Raw genomic sequence first — 21,992 nt, forward strand, 5'->3', positions numbered from 1 at the left:
GAAATCATTATAATTTTGACGGGGGGGGGGGCACAGCATGCAGGCACTGTACCTAGCTAGCTATATAGTGCTCCACCCATAATAATATCAAAATTAATTAATTTGCAGTAGGCATAATAATTATCATCAGCATGATAAGGATTCAACCATGCAGCCACAATACGTATAATTAATCCACAAAAAAAATTCCATAATATCTCTATTTTATAGTCAATGATAATTTTTGTTCCATGACTACGTTGGTCTCTTGTACACCTGTCTAGCACTACTGCCCTTCCAGGGGTCAGACGAAGGGGGCCACATCACTGAGCGCCCCCCAGCAGGGAGACCACGAGTAGTACGACTGTATGCTGCAGGGGGGGGGTTAAATACAGCAAATTATGAAATTGACCACTAGGTACAAACTGTATACACACATTGACTATATAATTATGTGCTGCAAAACATGTCAATAAGTTGCTTAATAAAAAGGTTGCCTGCTAACTCAGGTTGAAACACATGCTATGGAGACTTTGGTCTGGCTGTATTACCGAGGGTAATGCTTGTATATAGGGTGACCACAATAGACACAAGCATTCACAGCAAAGCTCTAAGCTACACAGAGAGTACTGACATGACCTTACGTACCTTGCAGGTTGGACCAGACTGAACCAGACCTCAGTGAGGACATCTGCTTCATGTGTGCAGAGGTCATGAAGTCTCCCCAGGAGGTCCTCATGGCTCCACCCCCCACCCCCACCTCTCTACGATAGTTCATCCCAGGTGGAACATGACTCACCCAGCGACTGTTACTATAGGGGAGCAGAAGAAATGATTACAATTTTAGCAAAGAAATACACCGTATATACCCCCTATAGGCCTATACCATATCGTATAAAAAAAAAATGACCCGTAGAAGAACTGCTATACACTGCATGTATATGCGGGGTTAGGGGGGGAGCCTAAATACGAATAACCCTCAGACATGACTGTACTGTATGATGTCACCAAGTCCTCACAACACCTGCTGCTTGCTCACCTGGTGACAATCCTGCCACTACTATCTCCCCCCATGTGAGGCATGTACATGCTGGGGGGCATATAGGGCACCTGGGGACCACCCAGACGCCCTCGCTCCAGCCCAAAGCCACGCCCACTACGAGACACATCAGCCTAGAAACACGAAGGATGTTTGCATACTTATGAAAATGTACAGTAATTTCGATAACACATGCCAGGTAAAATCTGTACATGTCTGTGCTGATAAGGGGCTTACCCGCATGAAGTCATCAACATGCATGGAGGGCGGGCGACTCGTGTTCTGCTTCCTGGAACGGAACAGGTTTGACCGGCCAGACTTGATACGCATCTCCATGGCTACAAAACACAACACCACATACATTATAGTCAACAATAGTGACGGACATTCAAAGCTACATCTTTAACAAAAAAACTAATCTGACCTTCCTTGAGCCTCTTCTGAGCCTCTGGTCCAGTGAAGGTGATCTTCTTGCGCTTGAGGGGTGGTGTTCGTGGAGGAGACGGGAGGAGGTGCTTCTTGAGCTCCTCCTCAAGGTTAAAGTTGGCACAGCTCTCACTGGCCAGCTGGGAGAGGTCCGTCGTCACCTGTGTGTGTGTGTGTGTGGGGTGGGGTGGGGGTTAGTACAAAAGCTACCTACATTCTTAAGGTCGTAAAAAGGCTATAAACATTCAAGGTTTGGTATACATGTATAGCAAGTGATCAAAGATGAGTAGTGCCTAGGTGATAATATCTCACCGCCTCAGGCTCCAGTTCACTCTCATCGTGTGGGGGACTAGCCAACCAGTAGTCCGGATCACTGCAATGGGGGAGGGGGGGTGTACATGTACGTACTACAACTTGGTAGAAAATTGTAGAATCAATTATTAGGTACGTAAGGCAGTAGAGTTTAGTTGTCATAGAAATGAGGTCTACATGTATAATTATATATCAGGCTTTTAAAAATGTTCGAAATACAACTTGAGGGGTGAGCTGGATATTATATAATTGAGCTGACAAACACGTACGCTGTGTGCTGGGCAGCTGACAGGACTACTGCACTGCGCTGCTCAAACTGTGCCTCCAACAGCTGCATGTCAGGGGAAGGCTCCGGCTCTAGGGGTGAGAGGTCAACAGGGCTAGGGTTCACAGGGTCAAACTGCTCGGAGAGGTCACTGATGATTGAGACAAACTCGTTGAGTAGCGATTCATCGTCTTTACAGTGCTCCTATAGAAGCGCGCGTGTGTGTGTGTGTGTGTCGTGTGTGAGGTGGTGGGGTTAGGGTTAGGGGGGAAGGTGAAGGTTCATATACATGTAGGTATATTTTATAATCCAATATTCATACAGTGCAGTAATAAGGTCTAAGCAGAGGGATAGCCCACACTGGTCGGTGTGGTTGGTATTAATGTACTATAAAGAGGTTGAGACCACACACACACACACACCTGTAGCTCTTCCTTGAGTTGGTTGAGGAGGTTGTCTCCGTTGCTCGTGATGAGTATGGTCTTGAGGAGTGGCTTGGGGAGCATCACCGTGACAACCTCCCGGCTCACCCCCTCTGACAAGGACTTAGCTACTAGTCCACTGATCTGACAAGAGAGGAGAGCATTCAGCAGATCCAGGAACAAGGACACACAGCCCAAACTGTCGGGAGGGGGCGGTGAGGACCCCCTGCAGAGTAAATATAGAAATCATAGATAGTATATATAGTGAGGAGGCAGTGAGGACCCCCTGCAGGGTGGATCGAAGGATAGATTGAAAACAGGCAGCTAGGCCATAAGTTACACAAAAAGTGAATTGTTACAACATAAAGTTGAATCAGTTTCTTACGATTACCTAATGGTGGTTTGAATCCTCTCCAGCAGTCGAGTGAGGCCGCTGATATTAGCAGACAGGTTGCTGTAGGTAGAGGGAGAGATAAGCACACCTCCCCCCCCCACACCCACACACACACACCTCACACCCCACCACATACCACTGTTAGTACCTGTACACATGTTGCAGTCCCATGTTGTGCTGACACAGGCACAGGATGACCTTTAACCCCCCTAGAACAGTAGCCAGCGGTTGGTCAGGTGATGTCACATGACCAAACACAGCAGAGGTGATGGACTCCAACTGAGCGTGAGTGGGCAAGCAGTCAGCTGGATTACCCTAGAGGAACATGTGTGGATCAATGAGAAGTGACGGTGGTTGGATGAGGGTCGCTAAACTAATAATAATTTCAAGACACAATCTCACACATACCGTGCAGCATGATTGACACAAAAATCACAAAAATCACCAATCACAGTGATTGTCTCATTCGCCACTGAGCACTTCTATAAAGGGGGGTGCTCTGTTACATACCATTTGGATGGGTGGAGCATCCATTCCATCATCAGGGCTAGCAGGTACAAGGTACAGGTAGACATTGCACAGTGCATTCAGAATGGACTGTGGTGGAAGAAGCACCAACACTTGAATCATAGGCTACCATGTACTTTAATGCTACTATAATAGTTAACGGGTACATGTAGTAAATTTGTAATTAACGCTAACACAGTCAGCTTTACCGTATCCCTTGTGCGGCTACGCCTCAAGGTATAATAATTATCACATATGTAGATTAGTCTGCATGTACTCACCATGACACTGAGCTTGGCTTGCAAGGTGCTCTCTTTACGCTGGACCATGAACAGGAGGAGGGGGATGAACCGAGGCACACCCCCACTCTCTCGTAACAGCTGGACCACACCCACTTTGAATACAGGCTGCTGACACAGCACAGCACACATGGTCAAAGTACGAAGCACTCCAGAACTAAAAAAAAACATTATAAATGAAAGCACCGCGGGTGCTGATGCCTCGGTGGAGGTGCCAAAGCTACACAACATAAAGCTACTAATAGCTAGCTTTTATACACACATTGATTATAATTATCATGATGAACATTTTTAATTTTGCTGCATGCAGAATCCAGAATCTAGAATCACAGGGAAACTCAAAGAGTGGGTAATGATCGACGATGATTGTTGTTATAACGATCGATGCCAAAAGTTCAAGTCTAAAATTAATGGCTGCAAGTCAGCAGAACCTTGCAGCTCTCTTCTCACTCTTGCAGCTACCAATAGCTAGCGTTCTAGTGCAGAGATAACTACTAAGTAGAGTAGCAACACTCGGTGAACAAGTTTTGCTACGGACTCTTCTGAAAAGGCTGCAATGGCATTCCAAGTAAGCCAAACTAGGCATAACTCGAGAACGAAGCTTTATTTTGCAAATCCACAAATACCAAGCCAGAAAACATGACTAGAAGCCTATAGAAACTCTTACTTGCACTTCATTGATCCTTGAGCAGCTGAAACAGTCTACACACACACACACAGACACACAAACACACCACCGTATACCTCGCTTGCGCATGCTCACCGAGGCATAATAATTATTATGGCCAATGAGTGTGTATATCTGTACCTGGATGTTTTCTTGTTATCGGTTGTTGCCTCCTCCTCCTCCATGCTGACCTCTGACCCTTCCGGCTGCTCTAGATGTTTCTCAATCTCGGCAATAGTGTTCTGGATCACATGACCAGTGACGGAGAGTGCAAAGTTCAGACTCAGATCAACCAGCTGGGCACAGAATCTCCTGAGTGCTTGTTGCAGAGGTGTGGTCCCACTCGGGAGGAGCGTCTCCAGCACCTCCATTATCTCAGAGTTAAATGGCTCCAAATGCTCCACCCACTCACGCCGGGCCGAGAGTACAAAGGTCATAGCTGATTCATCTACATCCTGTGGAAGGAGTACAATAATTACTACATTATAATGCAAAATAAAACATAAAATTCAACTTTCGTGGCATAATTATTATAGAATATTGGCTACCAGAGGAGGTACGACACGCGTGCCTCGATTAGGCTAATTGCCTCTGCAATAACGTTGAGTGTGGGCGGATAAGTGAGGCATGGTTACGCCCACGCTTAACGTTATTTGCAGAGGCAAAATTTGCCTAATCGAGGCATGCGTGTTGTACCTCCTCTGATTGGTTACTATACCTGAGGTGCCTGTACAGGAAGTGGGAGGGGCAGTAGCTCTGACAGGATAATCAGGCCACTCAGAAAACACTATAATTATAATGATTAACAGTTAAGTCATGTGACAGTCATGTGATATGAACACGTACGTGTGGTGAGGTGAGTGTGTGCTTGAACACCTCCTCCAACATCAGACACCAACAACTCTGTCTCACATCTGTGAGGACACCAATTACACAGCCATTCTAAAACACATGTACACAATCAAACCTGCAAGTACTACAGTGCACCTATACATGTACGTGCAGCCAGGTCCCTATAGAGTGGATAATATTGGCTACAATTTAGTACTGAATGTCACATGTAACTCAGTGTATGTGTGCATGGGATGAATTCTCTATCACCACAGCTAGGTTGCCTTGCCTACCAGGAGGGGTGGAGGGATCTCTGGAGAGCAGCTCTGGTTTAGTGCACAGAGTCAGAATGTCCACCATCAGAGACTGGATCTGTGAGTATGTAGGGTGTAGAGATAAGGCAAATAAAAGGGGGTGGATGTTGCTACTACAGCCGAGGTTCACCTAAATAGCGAGGCCACCTAAAACTATCATTTTTTGCTACTACAGCCGAGGTTCACTTAAATGGCGAGGCCACGTAAGACTATAATTTTTTTGCTACTACAGCCGAGGTTCACCTAAATGGCAAGACCACGTAAGACTATCAATTTTTGTTACTACAGCCGAGGTTCACCTAAATGGCGAGGCCACGTAAGACTATCAATTTTTTCCTACAGCCGAGGTTCACCTAAATAGCGAGGCCACCTAAAACTATCATTTTTTGCTACTACAGCCGAGGTTCACTTAAATGGCGAGGCCACGTAAGACTATCATTTTTTGCTACTACAGCCGAGGTTCACCTAAATGGCGAGGCCACGTAAGACTATCATTTTTTGCTACTACAGCCGAGGTTCACCTAAATGGCGAGGCCACGTAAGACTATCATTTTTTGCTACTACAGCCGAGGTTCACCTAAATGGCGAGGCCACGTAAGACTATCATTTTTTGCTACTACAGCCGAGGTTCACCTAAATGGCGAGGCCACGCAAGACTATCATTTTTTGCTACTACAGCCGAGGTTCACCTAAATGGCGAGGCCACGTAAGACTATCATTTTTTGCTACTACAGCCGAGGTTTACCTAAATAGTGAGGCCACGTAAAATCATCAATTTGCTACTACAGGTGGTGCAGGAATGTTATGTTTCAGTACATGTACGTCACAACAGATAGGCCCCCTCCCGCCCCCTCACCTCTGGTGTGGCGTGTGATACGACTGAGGACTGTGGGGCAGAGCAGAGGACCATGTGTACACGTAGGAGTGCTGTCACCACCCTCATGTCCTGGTACTGGTAGTCACCATCTGATAACAGCTGCACCAGCACAACCTTCACCACCTGAATGAGGGGGGGGGGTGGATTGAGGCTCTCACCTTTCTCATTATCAACAATAATTATTTGGCAGACACTGCACGACAGACATCTATTGTAATAAAATTTTGGATCTATTTATTATTAATATTTTTACGCAAGCTCCGTGCACAATATGCGCCTTTATATTGCAACTGCATAATTATATAGTTACCTAGGTTACATGTACTATTTCAAAAGAGCCGTGTCACCCATGTCGCTGAACACATTCCTGGGTAAGTGCTTTAGTCACACATACTAATTAAATTAGTATAGTTAGTGGTTAAAAATCTCGAGTGGTGAGTGTCTACCTTGAGAGTGAGACTGACGAGGGTGCAGAGGATGCCAGCGTTGGTCACAGAGAGGGAGACCTGTTGACCCCACAAGGGGAGGAACGTCTCAGAGAACTTGTCCAACAGAGTCACGAGTGTGTCCAGCACTCCAGAGGAGAACAGGACAATCACAGCCTCCACCCACTTCAGGTCTCGTTGATCCTCTCCTATGAGGGGGGGGTATTAATGGAGTCAAGACAATGAAATGAACCAACATCATCATCATAATGCTAACAGCAGGAAGTAGATAATTGTTACATGGGTAATCATGTGTATTTTGAACAGACTATACAACAACGGTTGATACGGACTTTTTGTAGGGACTATCGTACTTTACTACGTGCAAGTCAGTTTGATGTATCACCTTTCTCTTGCGGTGGTGGTGTTATGTAACACAGCATCAGCCTGAGGCAGGTTATGATAGGGGAATTCCCCTTCCCCGGCTTGGTGGAGCTAATGAAAGGGGTCGATTCTTTAATAAGATTGACGAGGGAGGGCAGGGACTTCTTGTAGTCGTGGGCTGAGAGATCCTTGAGAGGGTGGAGCCAGTTGTAGAGATCAGACATTGTCGGACTAGAGTTGTCTGGAGGGGAGGGGGTCATTACAAAGTACACCAGCATCTACACATGCCACATCAAAAATAGAATCACAGTAACTGTAACTGTTTACACAAGAATCACAGTAGAAGCCAATCACAATACTGTTAATGTGATATTCTATTGTGATTTGGCATGTTATAATTACACACCTTTAAAAAAGTCAGCCACCGTTAACAGTCTACTACCATAGCTGATCAAGAAATCACCTCTCACTTGACCTGCATGGGCAACAAACTAACATGATAAACATGGAACATTCAATTTAATATGCTCAATGTAGCTGAAAAATATAAACTAAGTCCTACTGGGGAAAGCAGCACTAGATAGCGCAGTCCACTTACTCTGTAACAGCTGCAGGATGAGCACTGCTGCATAGCGACTGGACACACTCGACCTCTTGAGCTTGTGATCGTGTTCCCGCTGAGACCATGGCTCCACGAAAGGGAGGAGGGCCGTCACACTGTCCCCCAGGGCAAGCACACCAGCAACAGCATGTTTACCTGTAGAGACAATAATACAGATGATAAATTTAAGGCATAGCAGTTAGTTTGCCTAAGCTAGTTGTCCAGAGCAAGGATTAATAATATAGTGAAACTAGGAATGGGGCTCATTGCAGTCTTGGATGCAGAGTTTTGACAATAATTATGTAGCCAGTAAAGCAAAATGACTGAATAATGATATTCATGGCCTCTATAGAACACACGATACTAATTACACGAGTATTCTCCTGATACTAACTACAGTAGAACTTCGCTAATCCGAATAGAGCCGGACCAGACCCCATCCGAATACATAACATTTCCCGATTAACAGATGTCATTAATTATTGATTATGAATATCATTAACGAACACACTTTTGTACATGTATTATGATAATTATCTGTGGCCAGAAGGGAAGCTGCTAGCTTTTATCTCAACTTTCTCTCCAATACAGTGAGTCTTGTGAGCTCTCTCTTTGTTTACTTTGCAGTGGCCATTGTCTTATTAATAAAATTATTGCTGATTTAGCAAGGCAAGTTAAATTGCGCATGCGCAGTACTCTATTCTACTGACAGCCCCTCCTCTTTTTCAGTTTGCCATTTGTCCGGATTTGCGAGGTTTCAGACTAAAGAGGTTCGGATTAGTGAGGTTCTACTGTACTAATAAAAAAAATTTGCACATGCGCAAGCAGTCAGTCCTCCTTGTTGAGGCCTAGCGATATTCTACATGTACAATGTAACTGCATACTATATAGCGTTTAATTTTCGGGGGGGGGGGGGCAACACATTCGTGGTTGAGCAATATTTAGTCACTTCATGGATAATATTTTCGTGGTTGCTGCTTGCACTGCAGGTAAGGGTAGTCAAGGTCGCTTCATTCGTGGGTAAAATATTCGTGGTCTGAGCTTCTACATGTATATCATCATACCGGTATCCTAGTAACTACACAGCCACTTCATTGGTCAGTTCACTAGTAGGTTAATGAATATCATTATAACCAATTACTACTCCTGACAAAGGTTATACTAAATTATATCAATTGCTAACTTCAAGAATGAGCAAAGATTTTCTAACACACTTCATGATGAGCATTGCAACTCAAGAGACAGCTGCTGGTCATCAGTCACAAGCTCTCCTAGTGTCTGGGACTACTTGTATAGCAACAATCACTGGACCAGCTGAGAAAGAGAGTGATGAAGGAAGACACTCTCCATCACAGCTGGTAACCGGAGTTACGAAAAAACAGACAGCATAAAATTCGAGCACCTGAAAAGACTCAGTCGAATGTAACTCATTGCAAAAATAGTATGTACGTATGTGTGTGTACATGCTGGTGTTTTGTTGCTGCAAAATCATTGTGTAAAGATGCTACATGTACTACATTTTGTTGCATGTAACTGACCAATGGGAGTGAGTGTCATAGAGTAGAGAGTGTGGAGAGCTCCGATGGTGTCAGGTGACTCGAGGTCCGCCATGTTGAGTTTAGGAGACTTCTTGAGCACATCCATACTCTGCAGAATCTGCAGTGCATGCAAAATAGAGCCTACAGTAAGCAATCGATATATTTACTGTGTATACAGTACTGTAAGTCTACTCGCGAGAATAGACCCGTCGAGTAGATTGTTTGTATTTGTAAGCAAACATAATGAAAGCACCCGTGGTGCTGATGCCTCGGTGGAGGTGCCAAAGCTACATAACATAAAGCTACTAATAGCTAGCTTTTATACACACATTGATTATAATTATCATGATGAACATCTTTAATTTTGCTGCATGCAGAACACAGAAACTCAAATAGTGGGTAATGATCGACCATAATTGTTATCGATGCCAAAAGTTTAAGTCTAAAATTAATGGCTGCCATCAGTAGAGCCTTGCAGTTCTCTTCTCACTCATTCCAAGTAAGCAAAACTAGGCATAACTCGAGATAATAATGATGTACATGCTAAAACAAACACTGCACTTCTTTTAAACTGCTCAACAATGCCCTACATGTACATGTATAATTATGTACAGCATGGCTCTTCGTCAGTCTCATACAGGGCCATGTAATCTACTGTAACATTGGGGACATATACCCAATGCCTACCTGTATATGGAAGGTGAGCAGCAGACCCAGGTTCTGGGCAGTACAGGAGTCAGAGCCATCAGCTGTGAGATACTCCTGTATGACAGGGAAGAGTATCATATTCGTGAGCCTGTTGTGGTTATCACTGACTGTGCAGTTGTTGTGTATTAGAAACCCCTGAAACATTGGTTACATGCTGAAGCCCTGGGTAAATTAACCTTTCTACCACCCCTCCACCATGCATTCACAAGGCATGGTTGAAGCCCTGGGTAAATGAAAGCCTCGGTGGAGATGCCAAAGCTAAATAACATAAAGCTACTAATATAGCTTGTTTGCACACAGTCATGATTAAATCAAAACTCAAAGAGTGGGTAATGATCGACCATGATTGTTGTTAAAAACGATTGATGCCAAAAGTTCAAGTCTAAAATTAATGGCTGCCATCAGCAGAGCCTTGCAGCTCTATTCTCACTCTTACAGCTACCTAGCTAGCGTTCTAGTGCAGAGCTAACTACTAAGTAGAGTAGCAACACTCGGTAAACAAATTTGGCATTCCAAGTAAGCAAAACTAGGCATAACACGAGAACGAAGCATCATTTTGCAAATCCACGAATCAAATCCAAAAAAAACATGACTAGAAGCCTATAGAAACTCTTACTTGCACTTCATTGATCCTTGAGCAGGTGTAGCAGTCTACACACACACAGACACACACACACACACACACACACAGACACACACACACACACACACACACACACACACACTACCGTATACCTTGCTTGCGCATGCGCACCGAGGCATAATTAGCCTCTCTACCACCCCTCCACCATGCAATCACAAGCACACTCACTGGGAGAGGTTGCATGGCTGATAACGGCATCTCCGTATCCACAGTTTGTATGAGAGCTCGTGTGAGAATATTCATCACCCCCGGAGACCCAGACAGGAACAAGAGACCATTCAAACTGCTCATGAAGTAAAGAAGCAGCTCTCTAACGGCTGAGAAGACTCTTAGCTCTACAGCTGCAGAGGGAGCAGTCAGTAGGATGAGTAGACACTCGAGGAGACGACGTGCTTGGAACATGCGGACCAGAGAGGAGTAATACTCAGAGTCTGACTCAGGGAAGCAGCGGGTTTGTGTGGGGAAGGATTTGGTGGAGGGCTGCACCTGGGAGAGGGTTATTACCACATAATTGGGAGAGGGAGTGTGAAATAACATAGTAAAGTCTACTGCTGCAGCATTGTAAGCAAACATTGTTTACACATAAACAAACGTACGTCCATTGCATGGGGGTATGTTCACATTTTACAGCCAGAAATTCATTTGACACAGACTGTCCTTGTTTAAGAATGAATAGAGTACCTTTCCCCTTCCTCGTCCTTGTTGTCTGTTACAGCACAGACGACATGTACCACCCTCCCACTCACTATAGTGTGTTGTGAAGTTTCAATGCATTTTCTGAGCTCCTCCAAACACTGGACAATCTTCAGCACAGTGTCCTCCTCCAGCTGACCACCACCCTCCTCCATATTCACATCCGATTGGCCGGTTACAATGTCACATGACTCCTCCGCATCCATCTGTTCTACCTCTGCTGACTCGACAGTTTTATCAACCTCCATTGACCCGACACCATTATCCGCCTCTTCTTTGATCACACTCAATGCCACGCCCTCTTCATCTCTAACATTCCAGAAATCATCATCAGGGTTAGAGGGAGCAGTCTTCACAGGAGTCACTGACACTACACTGCACAGAGAGAATAATAGTGACAGAGCTACAAATGTACATGTATGGGAAAAGGTCTTCACTGTAGAATAGTGTAATGTCAGGTAATTAAGATAGAGAAAATCTTGGAACATACCCTGCCGTCAGTTGTTGTAGGTTGCCTAGTAACTCGTAGATGTGAGCCTTTGAGAGGAGAGCACCCAGAGCCTTCATCACACGCACACTCTAGCAGAGAGGAAATTGATATGCAATACTTGCAGGTAAAACTGTTCGTACATCATACATGACTAGCTACAACTGCAGTGGTTGTACTTGAAAGGCAGAGTATGTAGAGCTAAGGAAGCGGAATCTTGTAGGCAGGAACTCGTACTGTCTGCTTAGAACAGAGGGTGCATACAGCTACACATAAACAACCTTTTGTTCCCGTAGCTTGGGTAAGATACATGAACTCACTGGTTTAGTGAGGGCTAATTGGAGTAGTAACTGATAAGTGGTGTCCCCTTCAAACTCTGAGCTGCTCCACCCTAGTAGCTGCTCCATGCCCTGGGGGTAGTCAATCAGATTGTCCAGTGCCCTCAGGGCCATTAGCTTGAGGGACGAGGCCATACTGTCAGCTAGTAGTAGGTAGGAGAGTCTGTCTATCACACCGTGTTTGATGAAGGCGTGGGCACACTTGCGACCGAGGGACGCCACGCTAGTCACCATTCGTAGTCCAGCCTTCAGGGAGCGGATATTCAACTGTGTATGTGGGAGGGGAGGGTCTGTTAGAGTGAAACTGTGGGTTGATGGTATATATATGGTTGTAGTACTTTGATCCAGCGTTAAATATGTATCTTTGAAGGCCAGAACTTTAGTTCCGTTGATCCAATCCCATAAATTTTATGATTTTCTGAAAGCTTAGCGATAGGCCTTTCAGAGTATGTATTAAAATCAAAGGTCTGTTTTAGGCATAAAATACATGGATTTGCCATGGTATTTTTGTAACTTCACCTCTATATATCGCTACATGTATGTGTAGAACAAAATTCTGCTACATGTACATGTACCACAACTGTGTTGGAGAGCAAAGGCTACAGGTCTTATATGTACTGAACTGCCAACCAATAACTAACTCTATAATACACAGCACAGCATTACAGAGTGTGTTGCCTACCATAATAGGGAGTTCTCCAATGTGGTCCATTGACAGGCACTGCAGTGTCCACGTGACCAGCTTCTGCATCACCTCCTTACCATCAGAGGTGGACTTCTTCTGCAGCTGAGCCTAAGAGAAGTAAGAGTACTAGAGCACAGTACAACACACTGACTGACAGACTCACCAGTCCAGGGTAGAGGTGGGTCGGTATCTCTTCAAGCATCTCAACCCACCTACATGTACAGTACACTATTTATAAGGTAGGAGTCGAGACATCAATAAACTGTTTATAAGCCTCTATGGAATTATGCTCAATCTACCTACGATATTTTGCTGGTGAAAAATCTTTGCGATTGAACCAAAACAGCAGAAAAGTCGACCCTTTGCGATTAGCTATTGTGTCGTTACTAGTACTACGTTTATTAATGCTGTATACGGAGTTGGAAATTCAAGAGGTCACTTGGGGTGCTCCCACTAACTAATGATAACCTTTGACGTGCTACCGGGCCTAATTCATGTGAGGTGTAGCCAATGTACTGTACAACTCCCCCCCCCCCCCACTGTACTGCATGGCTACACTTACTTCTGTGGTTGAGTGACGTCCTTGGTCTTAGCGATGATGTCCCTGAGTCGTGATGCCTCGTCTACTGTCCCCCTCTTACCCACCGCCCCCTCGTTCCTCTGTAGCTTGAGCAGGAGACTCTCGTGGGGGGTCTCACTCATCACAGGGTACGACTGTGGGGGGTAGGAACACCACGACAAATTATATCACAACGGCTAGGAGATTATGGAAGCCTAGTCTTGTTCACAGGCCAATTTTTCTTAAATAACGAAAGTATAAAAGTGCGAAAAAAACAACAACTTCTTTTCGACTTAGAAAAGTCAGGTGGGGAACAAGGCTAATGGAGGCCACAATAATTATGACTAGGAGGTTATGGAGGCTAAGATATGGTGATATCTCACCTCCAGTTTAGTGAAGTTACACTGGTAGGGGTTGAACCCTGAACCACTGGTCAGCCAAGCAGCCTCACTGTACAGGAACGATGGTTCAGCACCCTACACACACAAGGGGGTGTGGCAGGAAGGGGGCGGGGCAGGAAGTAGGAGGTGAATACAGTATAGCTGTAGCTAGTACACAAACCTCTTGATTGTCAAACTCGTGATCATCGAACGTTATCTCATCATCGGAAAATTCCTCATAACCAGTAGCTGACTTCAGTAAACAAGCAAATAATTTATATATAAAATGAATGTGCTTACTCTTTTCTCTCCGCCCATATCATCGTCTGAAAGATCAAACAGGTGGTCCGGAGAATTGACGGGAGAGAACGGTTCAAAAAGGTCAAACCCACCCTCCTTGACCTCTCCCCTGCCAGGCGAGGCTGAGCGACTGCGATCATCACTGTAACTGTCTGAGTAGGGACTTCCCCTACGACTGAGGAAAGGAAATACTTATAATTGGAATCGAAAAGTTCAAAACTAGAGGAATTCTTATTTCTTACTTTCTGGAGGGAGAGGAGGGGCCAAATGGGGAAGTAGTCGAAGGGGGTGGGGCCACGTTACCATAGATACATATGGTCAGCGTATTGTAGAGCCCGCTGACAACCAGCATATCAGAGGAGGTCTAAAAGGAAACAGAAACAGAGATGACAGAATAGGAAGTGATTGGCTACCTTGGGCTTGATGGAGAGGGCCACAGCATCAGACTGGTAGTCAACACTGTAGGGAGACAATATTAAAATTAATGTACTTTTAAGTTGTCTCTTGCCTTCCAACAGGGTCAAAGGTCGGTGCAAGTGGGTTAGTGCTGTCGTTCACGTAGACACTGAGTGTGAACGTGGATGGAGTGGTCTCCCTGTGTGAGTGTGTGTGGAGGGGGTGGAGGGGGGTGGGTGGGTGAGTGTGGGTGTGTGTGTGTGTGTGGGGGGGGTGGGTGAGTGTGGGTGTGTGTGTGTGTGGGGGGGTGGGTGTGTGTGTGTGTGTGTGTGTGTGGGGGGGGTGGGTGAGTGTGGGTGTGTGTGTACAATATAAATGATGTGCATGTATACGGCCCGATGGACTCACCCGATCTTGTTGATCTCTTCGGCGGAGTGTACCCTCTGGCCCGGGGGAACCACCCTCACTTCTCGTACCATTGCTGGGGTAGAGAACCGCACCAGGTCCACATGCAGCTCACCCTGTGTGTGTAAGGGTGGAGTGTACAGCCAGTGTGTTAAGGTAGTGATAGTGAAATGGGTATCAAACTATAGCTAACAACTTGCCTCTGAAGCACTGTGATCAAACGTCTCATAGAACAGCAGCTCCTTCTCTGAACTGCCCATTCTCCTTCAAAGTGGCTAAATACTATCCAGAATGTGCAAAGAGAGAGAGAGGCCGGCTAGGTGTAGAACATGTGTTTGTTTGCGTTACTTCAGAGCAAATCCGGAAAAGGGGCGTACCTGGCTATCCATGTAGCATACTCTCTTAGTGACTGGCCAGCGAGTCTAGAGCTGCAGTCAACCATACAAAAGCAGGTGGTAGTCTCGAATACCCGCCTCAACCTAAAAGCTTGTCAAGCTTTTAGGTTGAGGCGGGTATTCGAGACTAAGCAGGTGGACGGCTTTATACTGAGTGAAGATGGCTGCTTGTGTGGACACCAATGCAGTTGAATTCCAGCAGTTAGTGAGTTGCTATGGTGATGGTTCACTGACTGACATGTCCTCTTCTGTAGGTTGCTCTCGTTGGTCAAGTGAAACAGAATCTGTGTGAGCTTGGAACGGAATGGAGACAGCTGCAACAAGATATGTCCATCACTCCGGATCAGCCAACTGTCCAAATAGGTACCAGTTAGTGTGTCTACACAGTATCAATTTCACATAACGTCATCACTTGTTTTATTGCAGTACCTCCTCTGGGGCTACACTAAAAATAATTACAGTTTGCAAATAAAAATTTCATGGTACCGTAAGACCTCGATTTAAGGCGACCCTCCAAATATGCGACACCCAGGAGCTTCAGCAATTTTCTGACCTCTAAAAGTAGCAACAGCTGCGTTGACAATTATTTTTTAATGTCGCGTTCTAAATAGAGGTCAATGTAGCCACTCCCTAGCCTCGATTGTAGCCCACTGGAAAATCAGTGTTTCTAAGCGGCCTGAAATCGAGGCAAGTGGACTCTGTAAAGTTACCTCCAATTAGATGCGACCCTCTAAATATGCGACACCAGGACTTCAATATAATTTTTCAACCTCCAAAAGAAGCGACCTCTGGCTTCGTAATTATTAAAAAATGTCACTTTAAATCGAGGTCTTACGGTATGCATTTTTATTTTGTGACATCACCCAGGTAGCACTGTAGTGGTCAGTAAGGCGGAGCTTGACTCGTTGGCCACGGAGACGATGATGCTCAAAGAGTTCCTACCCAAAGTGCTCAATCCTGACTACCTCTCCACCTTCAGTCAGCTCTCACACGTTGAGCAGGGTGAGTTACCATGGATACCAATAGACGGGGAGGTGGGCCACTTGAAGTATCGGAAAAATACCTGTATACAAATGTAAGATATAAATTGTTCTGTGGTAGAACTGACTTTCAGAAATAATTCTTATTTTGATAACTGGAATTTATATGATAACTGGGACCTATGAAGCATAATTATTTCTAAAGAGTGAAATGCTGTACCGTATAGCGGGTAGTTTTCGTGGGGTAAAATATTCGTTATTTTCGTGGGCAGGCTGACCTCCACGAAATTTTATCGTAGGCGTGGCTTATCTGAACGTAGGAATGCCGTGCAGTCACGAGACTAAACGAAATTTTTACTCACGAAAACTACCATTTCTCGAGTTGAACGAATTTTTTACCCCACGAAACTTACCCGCTATACGGTAGCTAATTCCTAAGAGTGAACATACTGTTGCCATACACACATGCATGTAGTGTGTTTGTTGTTGACTGGTCCAGAGTTGTGCAGTGTCCTGGAGGAGAGGGAGGGACTGGTTACTCACTGTGAGCAGCTGGAGAGACGAACAGAGGCCGTGCTCACCGACTATGAGCAGGAGAAGAAAGACAAATTTGCTGCCAAAGTGAGACAGAGGGGTTGTATATAGTCAGCATCCGTGAGGTCCTGTTCCACTGTTACTGTCTAGTTTGTACATTGGAAGCTCTGTAGACTGTTTTACTCACTTTAGACTACAGGTGATGGAAAAATGTGTACACGTGCGTGTGATAGAGAGATACGTAATTAATTTATACTTTCACAGACATGTACATTTTGCATGGTGTATAAAAAATTAATTATCAGTACTTACAATTAAGCACATTTTTGCCGGGTAACTCCCAAAGCTGTGTTTCCTCGAGACATCATCTCTTTCGGCAATTTATAACACGCCTAGTCCATGAGCCTCGTGTAGTACTTGCTAATAACTGACCACACCCAGTAAAAAGAGACTTTCCAATAAAGTTATATGTTAATTCCCTCCCTACACCTCCTGCATTATTATCATTGACCTTTACTGTGTGTTCATCTCTCCCCCTCTTCCAGTGTGAGGCTATGGAGTTGTCTCAGCAGCTCTCTCAACAGGCTGACTATTGCTCCTCCCTCGGCTCTGCTTGCTGCACTCTCCTCTGGAGGGTGTCTCGACACGAGGACTGTATACACTCCATTCTCAGTGGGGTACGTTCTGGGGGGAGATGTCTTCTGCGTTATATAGATCTATGCCTTGGAATTTGCCAATAGATTATACTTTTAAGTATTGATTTACAAAGTTGTATTTGTGTTACTGCTATTTTCATAGAAAGCCATCGGCACATTGTACAAGCGTTGAAAACCCATTATCTAATTGCTGTTGACAAATTTTCTCCATCCATTGCAGTCTAAAGTGAGTGAGTTTCTGGAGCTGGTGTCCAGCACTCTCCAGAGCTTCCTAGCTGCCTACACTGAGGACCTCCCCAGTGAGGAGAGTGACGAGGCTCAGTTCATCCTCGCACTATGTGGCATTGTCACCAGTGAGTATCACTAATAAGTTATTGCATCATATAGAGCTAGCTCACAACGTCCATTAATTGCATGGTTTAAGCCCCAAGTTCCCCAAACCCCTCTGAAACCACCTAAAGTTGGTGTTTGGCGCTCTCTGAGATTATAACCGTATAGCGGGGAATTTTTGTGGGGTAAAAAATTCGTTCAACTCGAAAAACGGTGGTTTTCGCGAGTAAAAATGTCATTGCCTGCACTGCATTCCTACGTTCCAGAAAGCCACGCTTACGCTAAAATTTCGTGGAGGTCAGCTTGCCCACGAATATAACGAAATTTTACCCCACAAAAATTACCCGCTATACGGTAGTTAAACTTGTAATTTACAGAAAATGTATCTAGCTGCTTGTGTTATTCTGTTACAGTTTCACATTGTAAGTAACTCCCTCACCCTATGCAGATATAGCTGCCTCTGCGTACGGTCGTGACTACCTCTCAGAGAGTGGGAATGGACGTGTTCTCATAGACATGCTCTGCTCTGTCCTCTCCACTGCACCCAATACTCAACCATGGTCAGTGAGCTAATACAGTAGTAGAGCTTTAGTTCATCCTTCTGTACTGTGTTACTAGAATGTTTTGCGAGTATCAAACATATGCAAACTTTACGAGGGTTGATCAATTTGCAATAAAATCGCAAAAACTAGTAAATACGCACGATCCTTGTTAGAACGCAATAGTTAGATCGCAAAAGCTCAATTTTTCTGCTGATTTGACTCACTCGCAAAAGTTTTTCACCAGCAAAATTTGTAATACAGTAATGCAAATGTCAAAATTCAACATTTACACACACACACACACACACACACACACACACACACACACACACACACAGCTCTAAAATGAAGGGGCTGATTCTAATGGCTCTGTACAATATCAGGTACTCAGTTATTAGCAAGACACACATTAAGCACACACACCCATGTGCAGTATCAACCAGAAGGGCCTCCAATACCTCACCTCCAAAGATGAGCTGATGAAGGTTCTAGCCTGGATGCTACAAGGTACCCAATACCCTCTCACCATTGTCTTTTATTTGTATAACCTTACCTCATGCAGGTGGAATGGATTCAACCAACAAGCTACACTGTTTGAAGTAAGTAATGTAGGTACCTCCATGCGTGGTGTCGTGATGCATGGTGATTCTGGCAGTGTACAGCTAGACAAAGTGTATATAGCTTGAGTGTGCATAATTATTGTTAGACTATGTGGTACAATGATGGTACACAACTGCAGACTCTTACAGTCGCTCATCCTTGAGCCCCAGAGTTCAGAGGTCGTGCACCAGGCCCTGGAAGCTGTTCCAATGCAGCTACTCCAGAAGCTTTCCTCAGACATCAACACAGAGGTGTGTACATGCACTATGCACTATGCACTGTGGGGTAACTACTGAGCAGTGATGTACCCAGAATTTAGTCTACATGTAGGTGATTATTAATGTGTCTAATGGTGGTTAGTACCAACCGCCATTAACAGTGTGGGAATATCCTGGACTATGTATTTAGGTTTCCTCTCCCCAAGTTCATTGAAATGTGAACACCCAACATCTGTCAATGCACGCACATGTATCTACATATATACCACCGCTGAGAGTACTATAACTATTTGCAAATGCCTTCATGTGATATTTAAGTTATCACACCAATGTACTCCATGCAGGTTCAAGAAGCAGCACTGGAGCTCATGTCCGACCTCTCATCTCTCCAGAACACGCCCCACTAGCTACCAACCAACCATAGACTGACTGCATTCCAATCAAACTGTCATTTTGATCCCTCATAATCAGCTCTACACTTATGTCTTATGATTATACATGTACCTTGCAATACAATTCTGATTATTATATCATTCTGTATGTTGTAATAAGTGTAGAAATAATTATTTCTGAAAAGAAAAAAAAACAGTTTGATAAAGTCCATTGGTCCATTCACACATGCACACACAGATGCATGAGACACTCACTGAGTGCCGTACACAACCTCATCTACCATGTTGATCACTTCTTGGTTCTTGGCCATAGAGACATGCTCAACATTTAAGACCTGTCGAGAGTAGACAGGGTACGTTTGCTTGGTCTTCCATTGCTCACAGCTTTTGAGTGAGTTGATGTTGACAGTGCCATCTCCATCCCCATATACCACCCTGGGGTCAGTGTCAGGGAACTGGCCTGGCCCATATATGAATGTGAGGGGTGTGTTCACTTGGCCCCCGTATATGCAGTGAAGGGTGACGTTGGGAGGTGTTAGGCCAGCTGTGTGGGTGGGTGTGTGTGTGTGTACGGGGGAGGGGATGTATAAATGCATGCGTACAATTTTGATGAGGCAAAGTGGGTCAATTCTTCAATTGTGAGTGGCTGAATGCTCTAAGTGAGTGTTATACACGGTACATCAAAGCCTTCCATTGTGTGGCATACTATACATGTACACTAGACTATAGAATTACAGCAAGATAGGACAACAATATACACAGTCTAATTATACCTGTCAAGTTCATGACCTCCAGATACATCTCATAGCCACGAGGATAGCCCATATCTGTAAACAACTCTTTGTAATCCCAGGCCGAATAATTCTTCTCATCCGTCACCACCAGAACATCATCTTTGGGCCATACATCAGAGGGGTTGGGCAACAACCACGCTGTACTCGGGCTCGTTCGTTGGCCGGCTCGGTCCCAAATATCTTTATCAATAATAATATTTTCGTTGTCTCCAGAAGCGAATGCCTTCACAGATTTAGCCACTCCTTGCCAAGCTCCAGCTATTGAGATGTAGCTACGAATGTACATGTCTTTCCAGCTCTGGTCCACAACTTTGTTGAGAAAGTAGAGGCTCGTGATTGCGCCCATACTGTGTACGACAAGGACAATTTTCTGGTTCCCGTTAATAGTGTATGTTTTCTCAATGAGGGTCTTTAGATTGGAATAGTAGCCGCTGTCCAAATGTTGAACTGCAAGGAAAAATAATTTTAGTGATTAGAATTTTCACTTCAATAGGGCACTTCACATGAGAAGCCACAAAAGCATTCTTTGCATGTAATTCGATACTTCCTACAATGCCTACTAGGAACTGATGATTCTAAAGCACCATCATATACTTACTAGGTGACACTCTCCAGTCATATGGTGCTCCCACAATGTCCTTGCCACGTGTGTACCCTTTGCCCACAAAGTAATCAACCATTGCGTGGAAGTACAGAGTCGCATCGTAGAACTTTGTGCTTGGATCGAGATATTCAATACTGCTTGTCATTCCAAAACCAGGTATCCGGGTCTCCACACCATCGTTGTCAGAGTACTTGCCAGTCTTGGGGTCGAACTTAAGCCTACAAAATAATACATGTATAATTATAGTGACTACTATTATGTTCTCAGTTTTGTTGTAGAATATCAGCACATTCATTGTGTTATTCGTAAGTCCCTAACAGACTAACGATAATGAAGTGTGATTTAGCAATAAACACGTTTCTATACGTGTACGTACGTGTAGCTAGATCAGCCATAACGATTTAATAACAGTAAGCTAAGAGAGCTCAAAACTCCTCAGAGCTTAAACCTCGATACAGGATAGCAGAAGAATAGCAATAGCAGCAGCCGTTTATATTAAACAGAAGATGTTTAATACCAGATAACCCAAACACAAACACACCCACACACGTACTTGAGGTTATCGCTGAGACAGTCAATCTTCTCAGGGAGGAGTAACTCAACACTCAGCCATAGTATGGACCAATCAGACACCTTACGACAGAAAAAATTCGGCACAGATGTCTTGTTTAATCTGCCTTCTATCTGGTTTCCAAGGAGACCAGGAACTACAGAGGGAATACAAAACATGATAGGGCATGTATGTGCATGTTTAGATCATACCTATAACAATGGGAGAAGCTGGGGCACACTCCATGGAAGATATGAGTAGGGCTATAAATAGACTGGTTAGAAAAGTTATTTTTTGCTCCATATTGAGACTTGAGCGTCTGTGCTTGATACACCAGGATCCAGCTGGTCACGTACAGGTAGCTAGCTTCTTATACAGTTCTTATACTATGTAGTTCCTTTATTGTCTTGTATTGTTACTTGACCTCCTGATCCTTTGCATTGTGAAAAAAACCCACATCCAAAATCAGCCGAGTTCCATCAAAAAGCAATAGTTCCATTAACGATCTTTACTGGAACGTTTA

General features: G+C 44.5%; 3 protein-coding genes across 5 annotated transcripts; 1 reads left to right on the forward strand and 2 right to left on the reverse strand.

The window, feature by feature from the left end:
• Positions 1-101: 101 nt before the first annotated feature.
• On the reverse strand, positions 102-15,217 carry LOC135340821 (protein virilizer homolog). Of its 2 annotated transcripts, XM_064537219.1 has the most exons (38): positions 15,075-15,217; positions 14,878-14,990; positions 14,582-14,668; positions 14,487-14,532; positions 14,316-14,437; positions 14,074-14,248; positions 13,955-14,026; positions 13,777-13,869; positions 13,397-13,548; positions 12,998-13,046; positions 12,832-12,942; positions 12,132-12,416; positions 11,815-11,903; positions 11,378-11,699; positions 10,800-11,117; positions 9,968-10,042; positions 9,281-9,398; positions 7,740-7,898; positions 7,548-7,616; positions 7,164-7,382; positions 6,779-6,966; positions 6,312-6,455; positions 5,435-5,513; positions 5,157-5,224; positions 5,029-5,097; positions 4,452-4,765; positions 3,626-3,800; positions 3,348-3,434; positions 2,986-3,152; positions 2,835-2,897; positions 2,444-2,669; positions 2,026-2,225; positions 1,757-1,817; positions 1,443-1,605; positions 1,256-1,356; positions 1,019-1,152; positions 628-791; positions 102-350 (listed from the first exon to the last, which is right to left on the reverse strand). In XM_064537219.1, exons 1-38 carry the CDS (start codon positions 15,132-15,134, stop codon positions 235-237), a joined length of 5,253 nt encoding a protein of 1,750 aa, XP_064393289.1. In that variant the 5' UTR covers positions 15,135-15,217; the 3' UTR covers positions 102-234. The 2 variants fall into 2 exon arrangements, with proteins under 2 accessions (XP_064393289.1, XP_064393290.1); XM_064537220.1 differs by lacking the exon at positions 7,164-7,382.
• On the forward strand, positions 15,196-19,669 carry LOC135340851 (heat shock factor 2-binding protein-like). Of its 2 annotated transcripts, none has more exons than XM_064537262.1 (13): positions 15,196-15,326; positions 15,405-15,474; positions 15,524-15,632; positions 16,137-16,271; positions 16,725-16,870; positions 17,329-17,460; positions 17,660-17,792; positions 18,218-18,329; positions 18,650-18,694; positions 18,745-18,818; positions 18,874-18,910; positions 19,051-19,162; positions 19,474-19,669. In XM_064537262.1, the coding sequence occupies exons 2-13, from the start codon at positions 15,430-15,432 to the stop codon at positions 19,534-19,536; spliced, it is 1,143 nt and encodes a 380-aa protein (XP_064393332.1). In that variant the 5' UTR covers positions 15,196-15,326; positions 15,405-15,429; the 3' UTR covers positions 19,537-19,669. The 2 variants fall into 2 exon arrangements, with proteins under 2 accessions (XP_064393332.1, XP_064393333.1); XM_064537263.1 differs by having other exon boundaries at positions 16,749-16,870.
• On the reverse strand, positions 19,631-21,943 carry LOC135340848 (phospholipase A2 group XV-like). The gene is made up of 5 exons (XM_064537258.1): positions 21,682-21,943; positions 21,473-21,626; positions 20,914-21,137; positions 20,295-20,762; positions 19,631-20,065 (listed from the first exon to the last, which is right to left on the reverse strand). Exons 1-5 carry the CDS (start codon positions 21,770-21,772, stop codon positions 19,773-19,775), a joined length of 1,230 nt encoding a protein of 409 aa, XP_064393328.1. The 5' UTR covers positions 21,773-21,943; the 3' UTR covers positions 19,631-19,772.
• Between the last annotated feature and the right edge of the window lie 49 nt (positions 21,944-21,992).

This window comes from Halichondria panicea, chromosome 9 (assembly GCF_963675165.1).
Source record: "Halichondria panicea chromosome 9, odHalPani1.1, whole genome shotgun sequence".
Classification (NCBI taxonomy): Eukaryota; Metazoa; Porifera; class Demospongiae; order Suberitida; family Halichondriidae; genus Halichondria; species Halichondria panicea.

Bases quoted from the DNA above. Each gene is read 5' to 3' on its own strand.
- LOC135340821 (XM_064537219.1), bottom strand. From the start codon at position 15,134: ATGGGCAGTTCAGAGAAGGAGCTGCTGTTCTATGAGACGTTTGATCAC. The intron at 10,043-10,799 runs GTGAGTGTGCTT...CCTGTCATACAG, and splicing joins CAGCCATGCAACCTCTCCCA to GAGTATCTCACAGCTGATGG. The intron at 1,357-1,442 runs GTCAGATTAGTT...TGTGTTTTGTAG, and splicing joins TCAGAAGAGGCTCAAGGAAG to CCATGGAGATGCGTATCAAG.
- LOC135340848 (XM_064537258.1), bottom strand. From the start codon at position 21,772: ATGGAGCAAAAAATAACTTTTCTAACCAGTCTATTTATAGCCCTACTC. The intron at 21,627-21,681 runs GTATGATCTAAA...TTCCCTCTGTAG, and splicing joins AGCTTCTCCCATTGTTATAG to TTCCTGGTCTCCTTGGAAAC. The intron at 20,066-20,294 runs GTATAATTAGAC...CCACCCACACAG, and splicing joins GGAGGTCATGAACTTGACAG to CTGGCCTAACACCTCCCAAC.
- LOC135340851 (XM_064537262.1), top strand. From the start codon at position 15,430: ATGGCTGCTTGTGTGGACACCAATGCAGTTGAATTCCAGCAGTTA. The intron at 17,461-17,659 runs GTACGTTCTGGG...CATCCATTGCAG, and splicing joins TACACTCCATTCTCAGTGGG to TCTAAAGTGAGTGAGTTTCT. The intron at 18,695-18,744 runs GTACTCAGTTAT...ACCCATGTGCAG, and splicing joins ATGGCTCTGTACAATATCAG to TATCAACCAGAAGGGCCTCC.